The 17,527-nt window shown below is 43.1% G+C and overlaps 1 protein-coding gene across 5 annotated transcripts in view; it reads right to left on the bottom strand.

Annotated features, from left to right (window-relative positions):
• Window positions 1–7,196: 7,196 nt before the first annotated feature.
• TNFAIP8 (TNF alpha induced protein 8) overlaps window positions 7,197–17,527 on the bottom strand; it is a 133,061-nt gene continuing 122,730 nt past the window's right edge. For all 5 annotated transcript variants that reach the window (XM_043586029.1, XM_043586020.1, XM_043586012.1 and 2 more), the window contains exon 2: window positions 7,197–8,829. In XM_043586029.1, coding sequence (XP_043441964.1) covers window positions 8,264–8,829 — 566 coding nt within the window. In that variant the 3' untranslated portion in view covers window positions 7,197–8,263. The remainder of the gene's footprint in view (window positions 8,830–17,527) is intronic.

Below are 17,527 nucleotides of genomic sequence, written 5' to 3'. Positions count from 1 at the left end.
CTAAAGAATCTACTCCTGAAATCATTGTTGCACTATATGCTAATTTGGATGTAAATTTTAAAAAATTAAATTAAAAAAAATAAAGACACTATTAATGGTAAAACAAAACAAAACAAAACAAAAACCAGACTATCCCATGAAGAACACAAGACACCCTAAGTATTCTGTTACCTCTATTGGAGCCAAGGCAGGGGGGAATAGTCATATGGTACCTAGTTTTCAAAGATGGCCCCAGAAAACCATGCATGACAGATTTAATGCCCTTGTGGAGACCTTCCTATACTAAATCATAGTTGGACTTAAGTGCAGTAAAGGGGTAACTCAGCAGGCTTGGGATGATCAAAACTTGTGCAATCCAGAGGTGCCTGGGTGGCTCAGTCAGTTAAGTGTCCCACTTTGGCTCAGGTCATGATCTCATGGTTTGTAAGTTCAAGCCTCGAATTGGGCTGGCAATGTGGAGCCTGCTTGGGATTCTCTCTCTCTGCCACTCCCCAACTCATGCTCTCTGTCTTGAAATAAATAAATAAACTTAAAAAAAAATTCATGCAATTCAAAGAAAGAACCAACCTGTGACTAGCTAGAAACAATCTCTAAATCCTTGACAGGTCCTCTTTAATTAGAGTGTCTTCGTGTATCAAGGGCCTTGGGCCATGCCAGATAGTTTGTGCTAACAATGTGATTTCTGATTAACTTATGTTTTATTTGCCTGGGACTTTGGACCATCCTGTAACAGTTTGACTTCTGGGGGTTCTGGAGACTGAGTAACTAAGGTCGGTCATGTGGGCATTCCAGGCCTATCTGAGCGACTCCTAATAAAAAGCCAGACATCATGGCTCCTGTTGGCCACACTGTATGTGGTGTCATACATCATTGCCAGGACAATTAAATGTTATCTGTAAAACTCGACTAGAAGAAGACATCTGGAAGCTTGCACCTGATTTCTCTTGGATTCTGTCCTATGTGCCTTTTTCCTTTGCTAATTTTAATCCATATCCTTTCACTGTAATAAACCTTAATCATGAGTGTAACAGCTTTTCTGAGTTCTGCAAGTCCTTCTAGCAAATCATCAAACCTGAAGGTGGTCTTGAGGACCCTACGCCTAGCCTGTAGTTTGCTTTAACCAGTAGAATGGGGCAGAAAGAATAGCGTGCTTGTGCTGGACATTTGTCTTAAGAAGGTCTGGAAACTTCTGTTCCTGCACTTTTGGATGCCCTGACTAATAAGTAGAGACTAGGGGAAGAGGCGAGGCTGGCACAGTGGCACAGTCAAATCTCCAGAGGACTCCAGTCTGAGCCACTATCTGACCACAACCACGGAAAACCCCGATAAAGACAACTGACCAGTTATGCCCAGTCAACCCACAGAATCATGGGAGAAAAAAATGGTTGTGGTCTTTTTTTTTTTTTTAATGTTTACTTATTTTTGAGAGAGAGAGAGTGAGCTGGGGAGGGGCAGAGAGAAGGGGACAGAGGATCCTAAGCAGCTCCATGCCTACAGCACAGAGTCTGATGAGGGGCTCGAGGCTCGAATCATGAACCATGAGATCATGACCTGAGCCGAAGTCAGATGCTTAACCCACTGAGCCACTCAGGTGCCCCCAAAATGGTTGTTGTTACTTAAACCAGTAAAGTTTGGGGTGGCTTATTATGTAGCAATAGAAAACTAACACCAACCAGAACGATAAAATAATTGAAGAGATTCCGAATGTAACTGGCTAAGAGATCATGTGTAAGTAATGGCCGGAAACCATTCCTTTCAACAACTCGACTCGAGAGAATTTTCCTAAATTGAAAGCAAAAGACAATTTTTTTTTAAGGAAACCAGAAATGAATGAAATGCTCTCAGGCTTTGGAAATCTGTTTAATTTATTTAAGATTCCAGGCTTATTTTCATCGCTTGTTTGCAAACAGCAAGAGGCCATCGATAAAGAACACCTCACAAAGGGACGGCCTTCAGGTTTCAATGCCCACCGTGTTTTAGTTTTATCCTTAAAATGAGAATGTGAGGTAGTTGATCTTATTTGAAGTTCAGATAAGGCAAGAGAGGGGCCGGCAGACAGGAGCTAGACCCACTGGTTTCACCTGCACATGCCCTCTGTACCCACAGGGTTCTACCTGACCACCCACCAGTGAGTTCCCGGGAGGGAGAGATGCCACATTCCCCACACGTGGTGTTCGACAATACTGTGCAATATTTCCACTTGTGGACCTCACCGCAAGCTCAGTGAATATTTTCAGCAAGCTAAAACCGTGACTCCTTGGTAGTGAGAACACAAAGTCCGTGTGATTAGGGAAAAGCAATAATACCAGCAACTTAATTATTAGCAAGCCCTCTTGCAGGACATTAAATGTCTTATAAAAATGTATAATTTGCTTTGCAAGTATTTATCCTTTCGGGATAATAAGCGGTCTTAGAAAAAAGCAGTAAGAGCTGCTGAACAGTCACTTGGGCTGGTTGAGGGGTGGCTCGTTTGCGGGAAAATGGAACCTGGATTTCTCTCTCATAAAACATCGATCATCCCAGATAATGGCGACAGTCCAGGTATGTGTACTCAGAGTTTTCACATACGTGTCTTGAATTTATACCTCACATCAGGCAGGTTTAAGTGACTTCATTAATCCATCGGCTTTTCTTTATTTTCTAATTTTTTAAGGTTTATTTATTTTAAGAGAGAGAGAAAGCACAAGTGGGAAGGGGGGGAGAGAGAGAGAAAAAGAGAGAGAGAGAGAGAGAGAGAGATCCCAAGGAGGATCCACACTGTCAGCACAGAGCCCAATCTGGGGCTCGAACCTAAGAATGGTGAGATCATGACCTGAGCCAAACAAAGGCAGATGCTTAACCGACTGAGCCACCCAGGGGCCCCAATCCATCAGCTTTAAAAAAAATTTTTTTTTACATTTATTTATTTTTGAGAGACAGAGAGACAGAGCACAAATGGGGAGGGGCAGAGAGAGAAGGAGACAGAATCTGAAGCAGGCTCCAGGCTCTGAGCTGTCAGCACAGAGCCCAACGTGGGGCTTGAACTCACAAACCATGAGATCATTACCTGGGCCGAAGTTGGACGCTCAACCAACTGAGCTACCCAGGCGCGCCCCCCGCAACCCATCAGCTTTTAAATGAAAAAACCGAAGTACAGAGAAGCACATTGTCTTAGGTTGTTCTGTGAATCAAAACATATCCTTTCCTTGTGTTAAGAACAAAAGTACCAAAAACCTCCTAACTGCAGAGAACAAACTGGTGGTTACCTGAGGGGAGGTGAGTGGGGGAATGGGTGAGATAGGTGATGGGGATTAAGGAGGGCACTTGTGATGGGCATCGGGCATTCTATGTGAGAGTGTGGAATCACTAAATTGTACACCTGAAACTAATATAGCACTGTATGTTAACTATACTGGCATTAAAAACAAACAAACCCCAAGCACCAGATCAGCACCTTATCTCCATGAGGCAGAAACAGTTACATATCTATTAGCGAGGCAGGCAAAGAATTTCCTCAGCCACCCATGAAGGAAGATGAGGGGGCCTTATCCATTCGCTGGCTCATCTTGCAAAGATCTCATGGAAATTTGGTGGACACAGAGCACAGTTCTGTGTACTGAAGAACATTTTCCAAAGCACAGATGTTTTTCTCTTAACCGTGAACGCTGGCTGACTTGTCTGTATCCTCTTTCAGTGCTCAGCAGACGGGACGTTTTTGGAGTGTCTTGTCCCCTAGAACTTGGGGCTGATGTTCGCTGCTGGACAGAAAACACGTCTTTGGCTAGACAGGCATAAAAACACATCTTTGGCTGGTGACACAAAAATGTTTCCATTTTGGGAAATTCCCTGAGATAAAAGTGTTTTTCTGGCTCTGGGCATATGTAAGTAACCATGAGGACACTTCAGTAAAAGCAATAATGGATTTTCAATAGCTTGCCACAATAGTGCTATGTGATTATGAGCTCCTGTAGGTTTTCCTGTTGTTTCATTTTGGAAACAAAAAGTTGACTCATTTCTGGTTAGTTCGACAGGGGTTTCTATAAAGACTTTACCTGAACATCCTAAGGACAATCATTTCAGAGCTTGGATAAAAGTTTCTCTTTCATTAATACCACTGACTGCTAAAACCTGCTTTGTGTTTGACAAATTTCATAGAAGCTTTATACCCAGGAGGAATGCAATATATCAAATAAAACAGTGATTTTTCAAATACTGCAAAGTTCAACTACTTTAGATAATGCAAGTTTGGAAATGCAAGCTTCACTAAAAATGTAAAAATATTGTAAATCTTGGGGCGCCTGGGTGGCGCAGTCGGTTAAGGGTCCGACTTCAGCCAGGTCACGATCTCGCGGTCCGGGAGTTCGAGCCCCGCGTCAGGCTCTGGGCTGATGGCTCAGAGCCTGGAGCCTGTTTCTGATTCTGTGTCTCCCTCTCTCTCTGTCCCTCCCCCGTTCATGCTCTGTCTCTCTCTGTCCCAAAAGTAAATAAACGTTGAAAAAAAAAAATTTAAAAAAAAAATATTGTAAATCTTATTAACATACTAATTAAATTTGTTTTATTACAATACTTTAATTTCCTAGCAATTACATAGCACTTAGCTATTTACTACAAATATTTCATCAAATGGGTAGAGATGCTCATCTTTGACTTAGTGTCTGTCAAGAATGGTATGCTAAGTTACAATTAGGGGGGTCTCATCAGGGATTTCAACGATAAATCACAATTCTCTTGGCGCCTGGGTGGCTCAGTTGGTTGAGCAACCAACTTCAGCTCAGGTCATGTGCTGAGCTGTGGGGCTCTGTGCTGACAGTGTGGAGCCTGGAGCTTCTCTGTCCCTCCCCCGTTCACGTTCTGTCTCTGTCTCTCAAAAATAATAGATCAACATTAAAAAAAATTTTAAATTAACTTGCTCAGATATTTCTAGCATCTAAACCTGACAAATAACAGTTATATTTCCAAGTGAAGCCATACCTTTGCTGGGGAACACAATGGTGAAGGTTGCTTCTGTCTTGGTTGTGGGCACATAAAGTGCCCTTCTCAACCATGGAAAGACTGCCTCAGGGGAGGCGCACACTGTACCCCAAGGATCATCGTTGGTTGTGAGCACCTTGAATTGAAGTTCTGGAGGGGACTGAAATTTGAGCTATGAGAAGTCTCCAAATTGGAAGCTGTATTGAAAAGTTCACAAAATGTCTCTGATCATACCCAGATCTTAACAGATCAGACCTGCATGATTTAAGTACAGTCTCATATGTCACTATGTGAAAAACCATTTCAGAAGCACACTGCCCATTGTTGTCTGAAGCAATGACGTTTCTAGAAATGTCTTTACCCATACCATATTTAAAGAAAAATAGGGTTTTATAGATATCCTGGTTTTGACACTTAATAGTCTAAGTGAACTTGGGCAATTCCTTAATTTCTCTTGTAGTTTCCTCATCTGTGTGCTGGAACCTAATAATCACTCTGTTAACACCTAATATTATCACTCACTTATATTATATTAACTCATAATATTTGCAGAAAAGCCATCAGCATGAAATTTTGAAAAATCAATTTCTAACACAATTCATGATTTTTTTCTAAAATGTAAAAAGACTCAATTTTTAAAAATGTTCTTAAGGCCCTCAAATGACTATTAACTTGGCTCAGAATTATCCATCTTGAGCATATTTGGATTCTTTCCAGCCTTTCCAACCCTTCCCCAAAACTAAATTCATGCATAGGGGAGTCTGGTTGCATCAGAAATGAACTTACAGATCAAGACTTTGTAGCTGGGGCACCTGGGTGGCTCAGTCAGTTAAGGGCCTGACTCTTGGTTTTGGCTCAGGTCATGATCTCATGGTTCATGAGTTCGAGCCCTGCATTGGACTCCATGCTGATGGTGTGGAGCCTGCTTGGGATTCTCTCTCTGTCTCTCCCTGTCTCTTTGCCCCTCCCCTGCTCATCTCTCACTCTCTCTCAAAATAAATAAACTTAAAAAAAATTTTTTTTAATCTAAAACAAAAAAGACTTTGTAGCTCATCCCTAAGGCATCCTTCCAGGCAGGCACAAGATTGGTAAGGAGATGAGCTCCCTCCAGAACACGATACTGAAATGGCAGCTAACAGGACTCCCTCCTTCTGGAGAGTCCTCGCTGCCTTCTGTGTGAGATGAAGGGTTGCTCGCTCCCTTCCTCAAGCACATTTGATGACTGGCCTGCAGGCACAATTTTATGATCCAAAATGTGCCCAGACGGATCTAAATGTATCCTTATCCTCTCTCTGGTGGGTCCTGTCCACAGCTAGAGATGAGCAAGAAATAGCCTACAATGGCCAAGCCATTCCATTTTGCATGCCTCTGCTGAGGAAGAACTGGTAGAGAACAGAGAAGCACTAAATCAGGAGCTCTTGAAGACCACACTCCCTTCCCGTGTAAGGAAAGCAGAGGCCAGAAGTAAGATCGCGTGAGAAAGGCCATGGAAGGCTGCTGAACGAAACTTGCATGCAACTTAGCAGGTTATGAAGCGGAAGGGGTCATTTCTGCAGTCGCTATGCTATTGCTATAACATCTCAAAATCACCTACCCGCTTGGCGATGTGAGAACGGTCATTTCAGTTCTAATCTTGGTGTCAAGGATTTAATATCAAACAAGGAGACACATTGCCTCTGCTGCCGGTCTTGGACAAGCACATGAGGGACTCAGGGAAATGGCCCTCCTCCTTCAGGCTGGAGTGGGTTCAAGCAGATCTCAACCTCTGGAATTTTTAAGTTGTGGGACCTTTCCCGGTGAACTACTATTTTAATGTCACTGTTCTGGGAGGCAGGCAAATTCAAGGCAAAAGAGTACACTCAATCACAGACACAGTGACGATGCAAATATTTAGGACTGGTACTTAAGTCTGTTATTTCCTGATAGTTGGCCAGTAGGTTTCCATTTCTTTTTTATAAAATAAGAAGATGCTGGGGTGCCTGGGTGGCTCAGTCGGTTAAGTCCCTGCCTTTGCCTCAGATCATGATCTCACAGTTCATAGGTTCAAGCCCTATCTCAGGCTCTGTGCTGACAGCTCAGAGCCTGGAGCCAGCTTCAGATTCTGTGTCTTCCTCTCTCTCTGCCCCTCCTCTGCTTTGCTCTCTCTCTCTCCCAAAAATAAATAAACTTTAAAAAATTTTTTTAAATGAGATGCTTACTTTATCATTCACACACACAAAATTATATACAAACAACACACAAACTGCTTAGAATGCACATATTCTTTGGTTTACTCATCAAAATAGCAAATAACAAAATAGCAAAAACCTTATAGTTAAATAAAAAAGTGACATTCTTTATTTACCTATCAAACCTTATTAAACATTGAAATGCCTTTTATTTCCATTCTCACATGCTACAACAATATGCTTTCCTCCTTTTTGGCCCTTATCCCCCTACATTATTTTGACGGGCTCCTCTCGAAAATAAAGATTGTAGGAACTGTCTTAATACCACTTAACTTTTACAAGAACCACCTAGATTTTCCTCTGTGACTCTCACATCGAACATGGGTACAGATGCCACCAGCACATTTTCAAGAATTACCACGTTTCCGATGTAGCACTGTTGGGACTAAAAAACAGGACTCAACTCCAGAAGCGTTTCATCTCCAGAAACATTATTTGTGATGTCACGTACAGTTGGTTCCTACAATACTGACTTCAGAGAAGCCGTTTTTCAATTTTTCTGGGGGTTCCGTTTGACCGCCTTAATTCTTGAGTGTCTTAATTCTCCATGAAGACTTACTTCTTGAATGTCAGTGACACAATCTTTAATGCAAGAAGGTTTAACCAAAGGTAAACTCGCAAATGAAATTGTTTCAAAAGGAACAATGAGAGCGAGAGAAAGACCTCGGCTTCTTAACAGAGGTACGTACACATAGTAAGGAATAATAGTGAATCAAAATACATAACTCTGTACACGTTAGAAATATCCAATGTGCTATTAACTGCTCTAAAATAGATGTCTTGAGGTTCAGAGCCATACATATTCATCTTTGTATGACTCTATATTTGCATCATACACTTTCCCCACGATCTGTCAACCATTAGGGAGCCTTTCACCAGAATTTTTGGCACTATGCTTTTCTTCCAATAAAACAAGCCACATAAGACATTACCACTAACGTCTACCAACCGAATTGGACAATGTCTTTCTGAACCATGTGTAATCTTAAAAAAAAAAAAAAAAAAAAAAAATTCTTTTTTCCTTCATACATCAGCAGTGCTCCATTTTCAAATAAATCACGAGCAGTCAGTCTTCACTCATACGCTCAAATGTTCTCCTCATCCAGCATTTTGTTCACGCCGTCACAGAGTTTTTGTAGGTGGGGCTTGAAATTTCCAAAGGGGTTATATAAGGCAGCTAAAAAATCGCAATCTGAGAAATGGTCGAAGACGTTATTAACCCGTCCGTGTGACTTGGCAGTGAGGTGACGCTGGATGATCTGGTGCAGCAGCTCTCTGCATTCATTCAGCAGCCGGGATAACACGTTGCGGTCAAAGGTGTACTCCACCTGATGGAAGCTGACCACGGTCATGGCGAGCTGGTGAACCTTCTTCTTAAATTTCTCCATCAGCGCCAGCTCATCTTGATTAAACTGGTTGTTCCTGTAGAGAATGGCCAGCTTGATGACTGTTTTGATGAGGTTCTTGATGATTTTCTCCGCCTCTTTCTTGTTCTGGGTGTACTCTTTGGTCACTCGGTAGAGCTCATCCAGGACTTCGCTGCTCGTGTCGTCGATGAGGGTGGTGGCGATGGATTTGGACACCATTTTCCCCAAGATCTTCTTTTGCGCCTGCACGGCCAGGTTTTTGGAATTGAAGACATCTGTGGCCACTGAAAGGAAGCAAATTGAAACACAGATATTAAGGACTATTTTCCTTCTCATTTGCCCATGGTGTGGTTGCCTCCCATCCGCTGACATTTGTTTCCGTTCAGAAAAGAACGAAAGATCTTACTACGCTTCTGGGCGTTAGGTCCTCACGAAATGAAGGGGTTGCCGTGCATAATCTTTAAGGTCTCTTGCAACTCAAGTGTTTTATGCCTTTGGCTATACACTCACTACTTGGTGTAGCAGTTGAAGGGGCAACCTTTCCAAAGATAACTTTTTCTGATTATAAAAACGGTACGTCTCATGAAGCAGTTTTTACACAATTTTCCCCCAATTTAATAAGAAACCCCCCAAAAATATAAAATCAACCCCGCAACTGTCCTCTGGGCACCAGTCACCAAGAACAATTAATTTTTTTTTAATCTTTATTTATTTTTGTGAGAGAGACAGAGTGCAAGCGGGGTTGGAACAGGGAGAGAGGGAGACCCAGAATCCGAAGCAGGCTCCAGGCTCTGAGCCGTCAGCATAGAGCCCGACACGGGGCCCGAAGTCAGGAACCGCAAGATCATGACCTGAGTCGAAGTCGCCCGCTTAACCGACTGAGCCATCCAGGCGCCCCTCGCCAAGAACAGTTTAAAGAGCCCCCTTTACATGTAAGAAGGATAAAGAGCAAAGCCACACTGAGGAAAGTAGCAAATTCATGGAAGCAAATCAAAAGGAGAGCCCTGTTTTAAACTTCAGCTGCAAAAAGTCAAATTTCCTGAGATGCTGGCCCGCCCCTACCAGTTTGGTGATCCTAAGGGCCCAGAGTTTCAACTCCCAGGCGTTGAGTCTTAGAAAAGAATATTCCTTGGAGGGCTCATTGTCACTTGCTGTTTCTGATGATCGGTCATTGTTCGTTCCCTTTAAACGTTTACATATCGTTTATACATTATGAGGAAATAACTACACTTTTACGAGCTAATGAAATGGGCTCCATGAATAACATGGAGCTTTGAAAAAGCTGATGCTTAGAGTTTGCTTTTGAAATGACCATAACTGAATTTGACAGGGGTGTAAGATACACATAACATTAGTTGTGCATATTAACTATTAATGAAACACTGTATTATGCTCCCAGCTTACAGCCAGTCAGTGAAAATGCTCAGTACATATTTACTCCCCAAACCAAGTTTAGTCTTTCACCTAAATAGTCAGGGCATCAGTGATACACAATTATTTCTAGTGTGGACAGGCTAGGGGCAGAAAGCAAAAAGGCGGCCACTCCCTAATCCAGGCTGGAAGGGTATATAAGAAGAGTGTCTCTCTCAGTATGGCACTGCCACGTTAGATGTGACATTTGGGCCAGCTCTGGGATATATTCTAGGTGGCATGAAGTGGTTCCTAATCACCAGAACGTCTCTTATAAATATACAGGGCCATAAGTCCTGAAAGAAAGCCTTCACTGAGTGAGAAGCAGTGCCTTCACCAATGTCGATATTTAAACGTCTGAAACATGATCTGAAACTGTGGAAGAAGAAGTGAAATATATTTTGAGAAAGAAAAGGAAAGTGAAAAAGCATGTGAAATAGCCAGTATGTGAAGGTTTCCAAGTTGTGTTTATATTCTCAACAATTAAGCCCAGTTCTACTCCTAAAGGCTTGCAAAAAGAGTGTACAAGTTAATCTACACTAAATAATTTGCATCGAAATAAATGCCACACATGTAGTTAATATTACCACATCAAGACCAGCGACCACTTTCCATGACAGAATTTATGGCATGGACCTTCAACAAATAAACCTGATTTATACAGGAAGGGATAGCCCCCAAACTTCAGATCCATAGCAAATAACAGGATTTCAGAAACTTATTTTATGTGGAGTAGAAAGGTTATTCTGTGTTTAATCTTCAGGATGTGACCCAGGCTACCTCTGTGGGATTTACTGCAATGTCCATTTGGTGGAAACATTGTATATGACTCAATCACTGGAACCAGAGAGAGAGGAGTGAAAATCCTCTGCGCCCACCTTTCTCCAAGACTGGACTTAGAAGTTTGCACCTCCTCTGAGCTACTTTGCTTATTAAATGTAAATGTGCCATTTGATGTCAAACATAAAGAGCAAAACTCTGTGATGTAGCACTTGAACCTCCCACAAGAGAAAGTGTGAAAAGCAAGGTCACTGCCAGCAGAGCAAAATCGCTCCCCATTTGTTACTTTGGTAACAAAGTCTCAACCAAGACAGCAAAGCTGAGTTCTGAGGCTTTCCTAGTTGCCCCAGAGGAACTGCAAGCCCTGTTCTAGAAACACAGCAGCCACTTCCTACTTTCATTTTATTCTTTGGGTTATAGCCAGCTCAGTCCTCTCTTAAAGGGAGGCTGAAGCTCGTTTTCCCCCGTCCCGTGAAGGACAGACAGGCACACAGTGGATTTCCCTTCTAGCATTAGTGAAGGCTTCTTTGGAGCCAACTGGGGGTTGTGGCTGAGAGCCGCTGGCCAGGGTTGTGTGGTCTGTGATCATGAAGTAGGATTTTTTACCCCCTTGCAAATTAATTGCCTTTAGCCATTCCTGCTCAGGCTCATTTGTCAGTTTCACATCCTCTACGAGCTCCTTCAAGGCCTGGGATATCTCAGAGCTAGTCCTGGACCACGTTTTTTCTTTTGCTCTACCCTCAGCCCAGTGTGATCTCATCCACTCCTGTGGCTTCAGATACCACCCAGGTGCCAGCAACTCCCACACTTATAACTCACTCTGACCTCATTCCCGGACTCATTTTGCAAATGCATTCAGGGCTTTCCTTTCTCTGGGCTGTTTTGCAGCCATTTCAAATGCACCACGTCTAAAACCGAATCCTTGATTCCCTGGCTGGCCCCGAAGTGTTCCTCCTTCATTCTTTTCTATCTTCACAAAAAGCATCACTTGCATCCCTTTGCTCAAGTCGGCGGTCTGGCTGTCGTGCGCCATACCATCCTCTCTCTCGCCCAGTCCGTTACCAAGAGCTTCCCACTCTGCCTTCCCCCACTTGCCTCCATCTCCACGGACACCAGGCTCGTCCAAACCCCTTTCCAACCTCTTCTCGTGCAGCAGTCAGAGCTTTTGAAAATGGGAATTAGGAACAGATGCTGACCTCAAGTCTTTGCTGACCATCACACTCCCTTGTTTCTGAAATCCTCCTCATTTGCCTACATTGTGATTGTCTGCCTCTCTCCTCCCTAGAACCCAAGCTCTTTGAGAGATAAGGTGATACACGCATACACACGGGTGCCTGGTGTATGGAGCTTCTCATAGAAACAGAAGCCGATTTGCCCTCCCTCCCTTCACTCCACCTGAGACACTTCCCTATGAAATCAGGGTGGCCTGTAAAACGAGAGTTTTAAATACATATGTGAAGGGTTGTTTGTTTGTTTTAGAAGCTAGAACAAAACAGGTATTTATTTTACCTAGCTCACCAGGTGGTTTTCTTCTCTTGCACTCAAGAGTGTGGTTTCTCTTACCGCCATCAATCACTCTTTAAAAGAGAACAGATCTGCTGTGCAGAATGAGAAAACACCGCAGGACAATCAAACAAATATTTAGCATAAAAGCCAAGGCAATGGTTCTCACCTGCATCTGCTACATCTGGCTACTGAGGAAGATTAGACACAGGGCCACTTCTTCCTCTGAAGGGATCTATGTTTAAATGGGTAACAGAGGGATGGACCAAAGGTACGTCCTGGGAAGCAGCTAAGAGGTGAAAGGAGGTGTTCTCACAGGAGAAGGCGCTGAAAATATGGTTTCAATGTTTTATCAAGATGAATTCGCCTGTGTTTGAAAATATACGTGTACATCTTCGTCTAATGAAAAATGATGCCTTGGGGCACCTGGGTGGCTCAGTCAGTTAAGCGTCTGACTCTTGGTTTCAGCTGAGGTCATATCATGCTTCATGGGATCAAGCCCCGCATCGGGCTCTGCTCTGATAGCATGCAGTCTGCTTGGGATTCTCTCTCTCCCTCTCTCTCTGTCCCTTCCCCACTTGCTCTCTCTGTTTCTCTTTCAAAATGAATAAACAAACTTAAGAAAAAGAAAAAGAATGGGGGACTGGGTGGCTCAGTCAGTTGAGCATCCAACTTTGGCTCAGGTCAAGATCTCAGTGTGTGGGTTCAAGCTCCGTATCGGGCTCTCTGCTGTCAGCACAGAGCCCAGTTTGGATCCTGGACCCCCCTCTCTACCCCTCCTCCACTCTCTCTCTCAAAATAAATAAATGTAAAAAAAGAAAAAGAAAAGCAATGCTATATATCAAAAACATACAAAGGACTGACACTATTAAGACTGTTGCATAGTAAGGGGTGTAAATGTTATTTTATACCTACTTCTCTTTCTGCCCTTCCTCTGTATCGCTGTATTTCCTTTCTTGGTTTAACAACATCACCCATTTCAGCAATGTTTGCTGTAAAGCAAACTGATATTCAGGGAATCCTGGTTTTAGCATCAACAGTTAAAAATTTGGAGATAAACATTGATGGTAAAAATATACTGACCCCTCTAGGGAAGGAGAAAAAAGTTCCCCATAACATTATTCCAACTGAGAAATTGCTAACACAGTAAAGCGCCCAGCTAACTTTACAACCTCACTAGCAAATAAATAATTTCTTCACCTATCCAATTTGTTATACTTGGAACTTTTAAGCAGTGACTACAGATGTACATGTATGCCATTTCTAATTCCCGCCTAGTTAAAATGCGATCCTGTGGGCCCAGTCTTAGGAAAGATGGAAAAGAAAACAATTTAGAGAGCATGTCTGGCTGTTGTGGGCTGTTAATAAAAGTTCTTTAAACAAATATATAAAACCTTAGCTCTCTTGCACCTGAATAACTCCAAGTCTAAATGGGACTTAGTAAAAAGCACTGGGATAGGGAAGTGGCCACAATAAGTGGTACACAGTGTCACAAGAAGTCAACAGGCTAAGAGTTGACCTCCCTCCGCTGGGATCTGGGAGCGCTCCGGGGAACAATCAAGGAATGACTGGAATGGTTGGTGAGGTATCTGTGACACCAGTCTCCGCACTCAAAAAATCCCAAAGGGGGAAACAGAAAGAAAGAAAAGAAAGGGCAGGGTTGGGGAAACGGTGGGGTGCGGGGGGGGGGGGGGGGGGGGGGGGAGAGGGTCCCAGGCAGCAGAAGCCACCAAGATTCCCACTCTCAGAAGGGGCTGCCGCTGTGGAGGGACCATGACTGTAAACTCGAGGCAACATTGCCCAGAGAGAAAGGGTCAAGCGCCAGGCACCTTAACTGGCACGTCAGCTCTCGGTCACACGGACAGAGGCCCTGACACGAATCAGTACATGTAGGGTCCTTCACCCAAATCTAACCGCAAATTCTGGTATCTATGCATCTTCCTGACTCCAAGGGGCTAAACACCAAGAGTATGCACCATCACGCAGACAGGCTAACTCATTTACTCTGGGTCTCCTACCACTTCCAAAAGAGTACATGGTCACTTTAAAAGTGAGGGTGCCTGGGTGGCTCAGTCAGTTAAGTGTCCGACTTCAACTCAGGTCATGATCTCACGGTGCGTGGGTTCCAGTCCTGCATGGGGGCTCTCTGCTGTCAGCACATAGCCCACTTGGGATTCTCTGTCCCTGTCTCTCTCTGCCACTCACCCCCCCTCAAATAAATAAACATTAAAAAAAAAAAATTAAAAGGTAACATGATAAAGGAGACAAATGCAAGGTAAAATGAGCCAAAAAAGGGAAAAAACAAAAAGCAAAAACAACACTGGGTGGCTTTTCAGTGGAGAGCCAGCAACCATAAAGCACCCTGTCCCAGATTCCTTTTTTCGTTCTGCACTCAGATACTTTACAACTCCGTAAGTTGTAGAAGACGGGTAGTACTGTAAATGACTCTTGTCCATAGACATACAAATACATTTTGTCAAGAGGAGGCACAACTGATAATTCATTTTCTTGTTTGCCTGTGTTGTCCTGGGGATTCTCCTGAGCCAATCATAAGGGTTCCTCGTTCATTAGCGAGCTCTGTAAAATCTTTGGCGTGCCCATTTTGTATTTGTTGGAGAGTCAGGAGTTTACCTTCTTTTTTTTGTTGTTGTTGTTTTATTTTATTTTTGAGAAAGAGAGAGAGAGAGAGCAAGAGCGAGTGAGCAAGCAGGTGAGGGGCAGAGAGAGAGAGGGAGACACAGAATCCAAAGCAGGCTCCAGGCTCTGAGCTGTCAGCACAGAGCCTGATGCGGGACTCGAACTCACAAACTGTGAGATCATGACCTGAGCCAAAGTCAGACACTTAATGACTGAGCCACCCAGGTGCCCCAGGATTTTACCATCTTAAAGAAAACCTTCAATACATATTAGAATTTTTGCATCAAAACCACTTAAAATAGAAAAATGGCAGCGTAAACCTCTAGCATACTAGAGAGAATTACTATACATTTCCTGTGGCAAGTTATTCTGTCAGGGGCCTTGAAAAGAAGAGTGTACTTATAAAAGTTCAAATATTCTATAATAATGGCTCCACAACTGCCCTACTGCTCAGGGATACAGCTGAGACTCAGTTTCCCCACCCACAAGATAAGAATCATGACGCCCGCTTCTCGGGATTGTTCCAAAATTAATGGACATAGACCCCATGGCAGTATCTTCCACAATGCCTGGCACAGAACAGCCTTCCCCATAGGTTCAACAATCTAAATAAACTCCGAGTGCATTCTGTTGCTTTCGAATACTGAATCACATCTGGTCAAAATTAATCAACTCCTTCTGGAAGAAATATGTAGCTGAGAAATGCAAAATACCAGATTGTGTGAAAACAGAGACTTCAGAGACCTCAGTTAATAACGACTCACATTTTCTTTGCTATGATGACATTTAAAAAAAAATCTAACAAATATTAAAACTTTATCAGGAAATTTCTCTTTTTTTTAAGGTGTTAAATCTCTTGTTAGTAAGAACTTTGATAGATAGTGCCAGGGTATTCTGTCCAGAAAAAAACTGGTCAGTGGAGAACAGAAGTGAAGGCTACCACAAAGAAACAAGACGAGAAACGGCATCAACACCCTCGCAAAGTTGTGCAACAGGGAACAGATGCAGAGGAAATGGACCAAATATAAAGCCAAAGTGAAAACCCGTAACAGCCAAAAAGATTACCCCAGAGAGTCACAGTATCTCACTGGGAGCTTGTGAAGCCTCCCAGACAACCTGACACCCAAAGGCAGGGCAGCACTGAAGAAGACAGAAGGCTCAAGGTCAAGAGTCTTGGGTTGTAAACTTGAGTGTCATTTAATTCCTCGAACCTCAGTTTTCTCATCTGCTAAGTGGGACATCATTTCAAGGTAGCATGGCTTGAGTGAGATTTAATGAGTTACGAATTTGAAAACACCCACCAGCATGCCAGGCTCATGATCACAAATGAATATAGAGCCTTGTCCCCTTATACTTCATATCACTTGAAATGGAGGAGCAGGGATTCGAACCCAATGTTTACGCACACTGTGTTCTTTCTACTCGTATCCCCCTATGTTCCCTATTTTCCAAATTTGTAGGCAAAAGAAATTACGTCCTGAAGAAAACACTCTGAAGCCTTTCCCTGTGTGATCTTGGGCTATTTTTCTTGCTTTAATTCTGGAACCTCTTCATCATGACTTTCGGATCCACTCTGTGTCTTTTATTCCTACGGCTTAGTTTTATGATGATTTTAAAATTGAAAATGTAATTTCCTGAGTCTCAACCCCTTTAACTTCATATTAGACTTCATCTCTGCCCCTCTGCAGAGATGAATTTGCTGCAGGAGTCATGTGATGCCTTGACTGCTTTCTGCAGGGCATCAACTGGCCAAGGATCACCAGTACCAGGATTGGAAGAAAGTCTGGTGATATTTATATGAAGTAGATCCCAAAGAATGTCAGTATTCTAAATATTAGTACAGAAGATACAAGAATAGAATGAATTTTGTGGCTACCCAAAGTCAGAGTGAGAGGTTTACGATCATGAGAACCCACTGGCTAGCCAGCATATTTGGAGCATTTACTCCACGATCCCCAGAACTGCCCCAAATCTGCATTGTCCCATTGAAGCTTCAGAACGATTCGCAGAGAGAGGTTGTTATTGCCCCCATTTTACAGATAAAGTAACTGAGGTCCAGAGAAATTAAGTTACTTTCTCAAGGCCATACAGTTAGTAAGTGGAAGAGATGAGCTTGAACCCAGGTATGCCCGACTCTAGGCTATTCTCTCAAGAATTACATTACACTACATGAGATTTTGTTTTTCTTAATGTTTATTTAGTTTTGAGAGACAGAACACGTGCAAGCAGAAGAGGAACAGAGAGAGAGGGAGACAGAGGATCTGAAGCCGCTTCACACTGACAGCAGAGAGCCTGATGTGGGGCTTGAACTCGTGAAGTGTGAGATCATGACCTGAGTCACCCAGGGCACCCCTACAAGAGCTTTGAAAAAGAGACTTCTTGGGGCACCTGGGTGGCTCAGTTGGCTGAGCATCCGACTTCGGCTGAGGTCATGATCTCGCTGTTCGTGAGTTCAAGTCCCACATCAGACTCTGTGCTGACAGCTCAGAGCCTGGAGCCTGCTTTGGATTCTGTGTCTCCCTCTCTCTGCCCCTCCCCCACTTGTGCTCTGTCTCTCTGTCTCTCAAAAATACATAAACATTAAAAAAACATTTTTTTTTAAAGAGACGTCTTGAAGATATAGGAAGACCTAATATATTTAGCTAAGTAAAG

The sequence above is a fragment of the Prionailurus bengalensis genome, chromosome A1 (genome assembly GCF_016509475.1).
Source record: "Prionailurus bengalensis isolate Pbe53 chromosome A1, Fcat_Pben_1.1_paternal_pri, whole genome shotgun sequence".
Classification (NCBI taxonomy): Eukaryota; Metazoa; Chordata; class Mammalia; order Carnivora; family Felidae; genus Prionailurus; species Prionailurus bengalensis.
The sequence above is the reverse complement of the archived record's forward strand: the minus strand, read 5'-3'. Positions and strand labels throughout refer to the sequence as shown.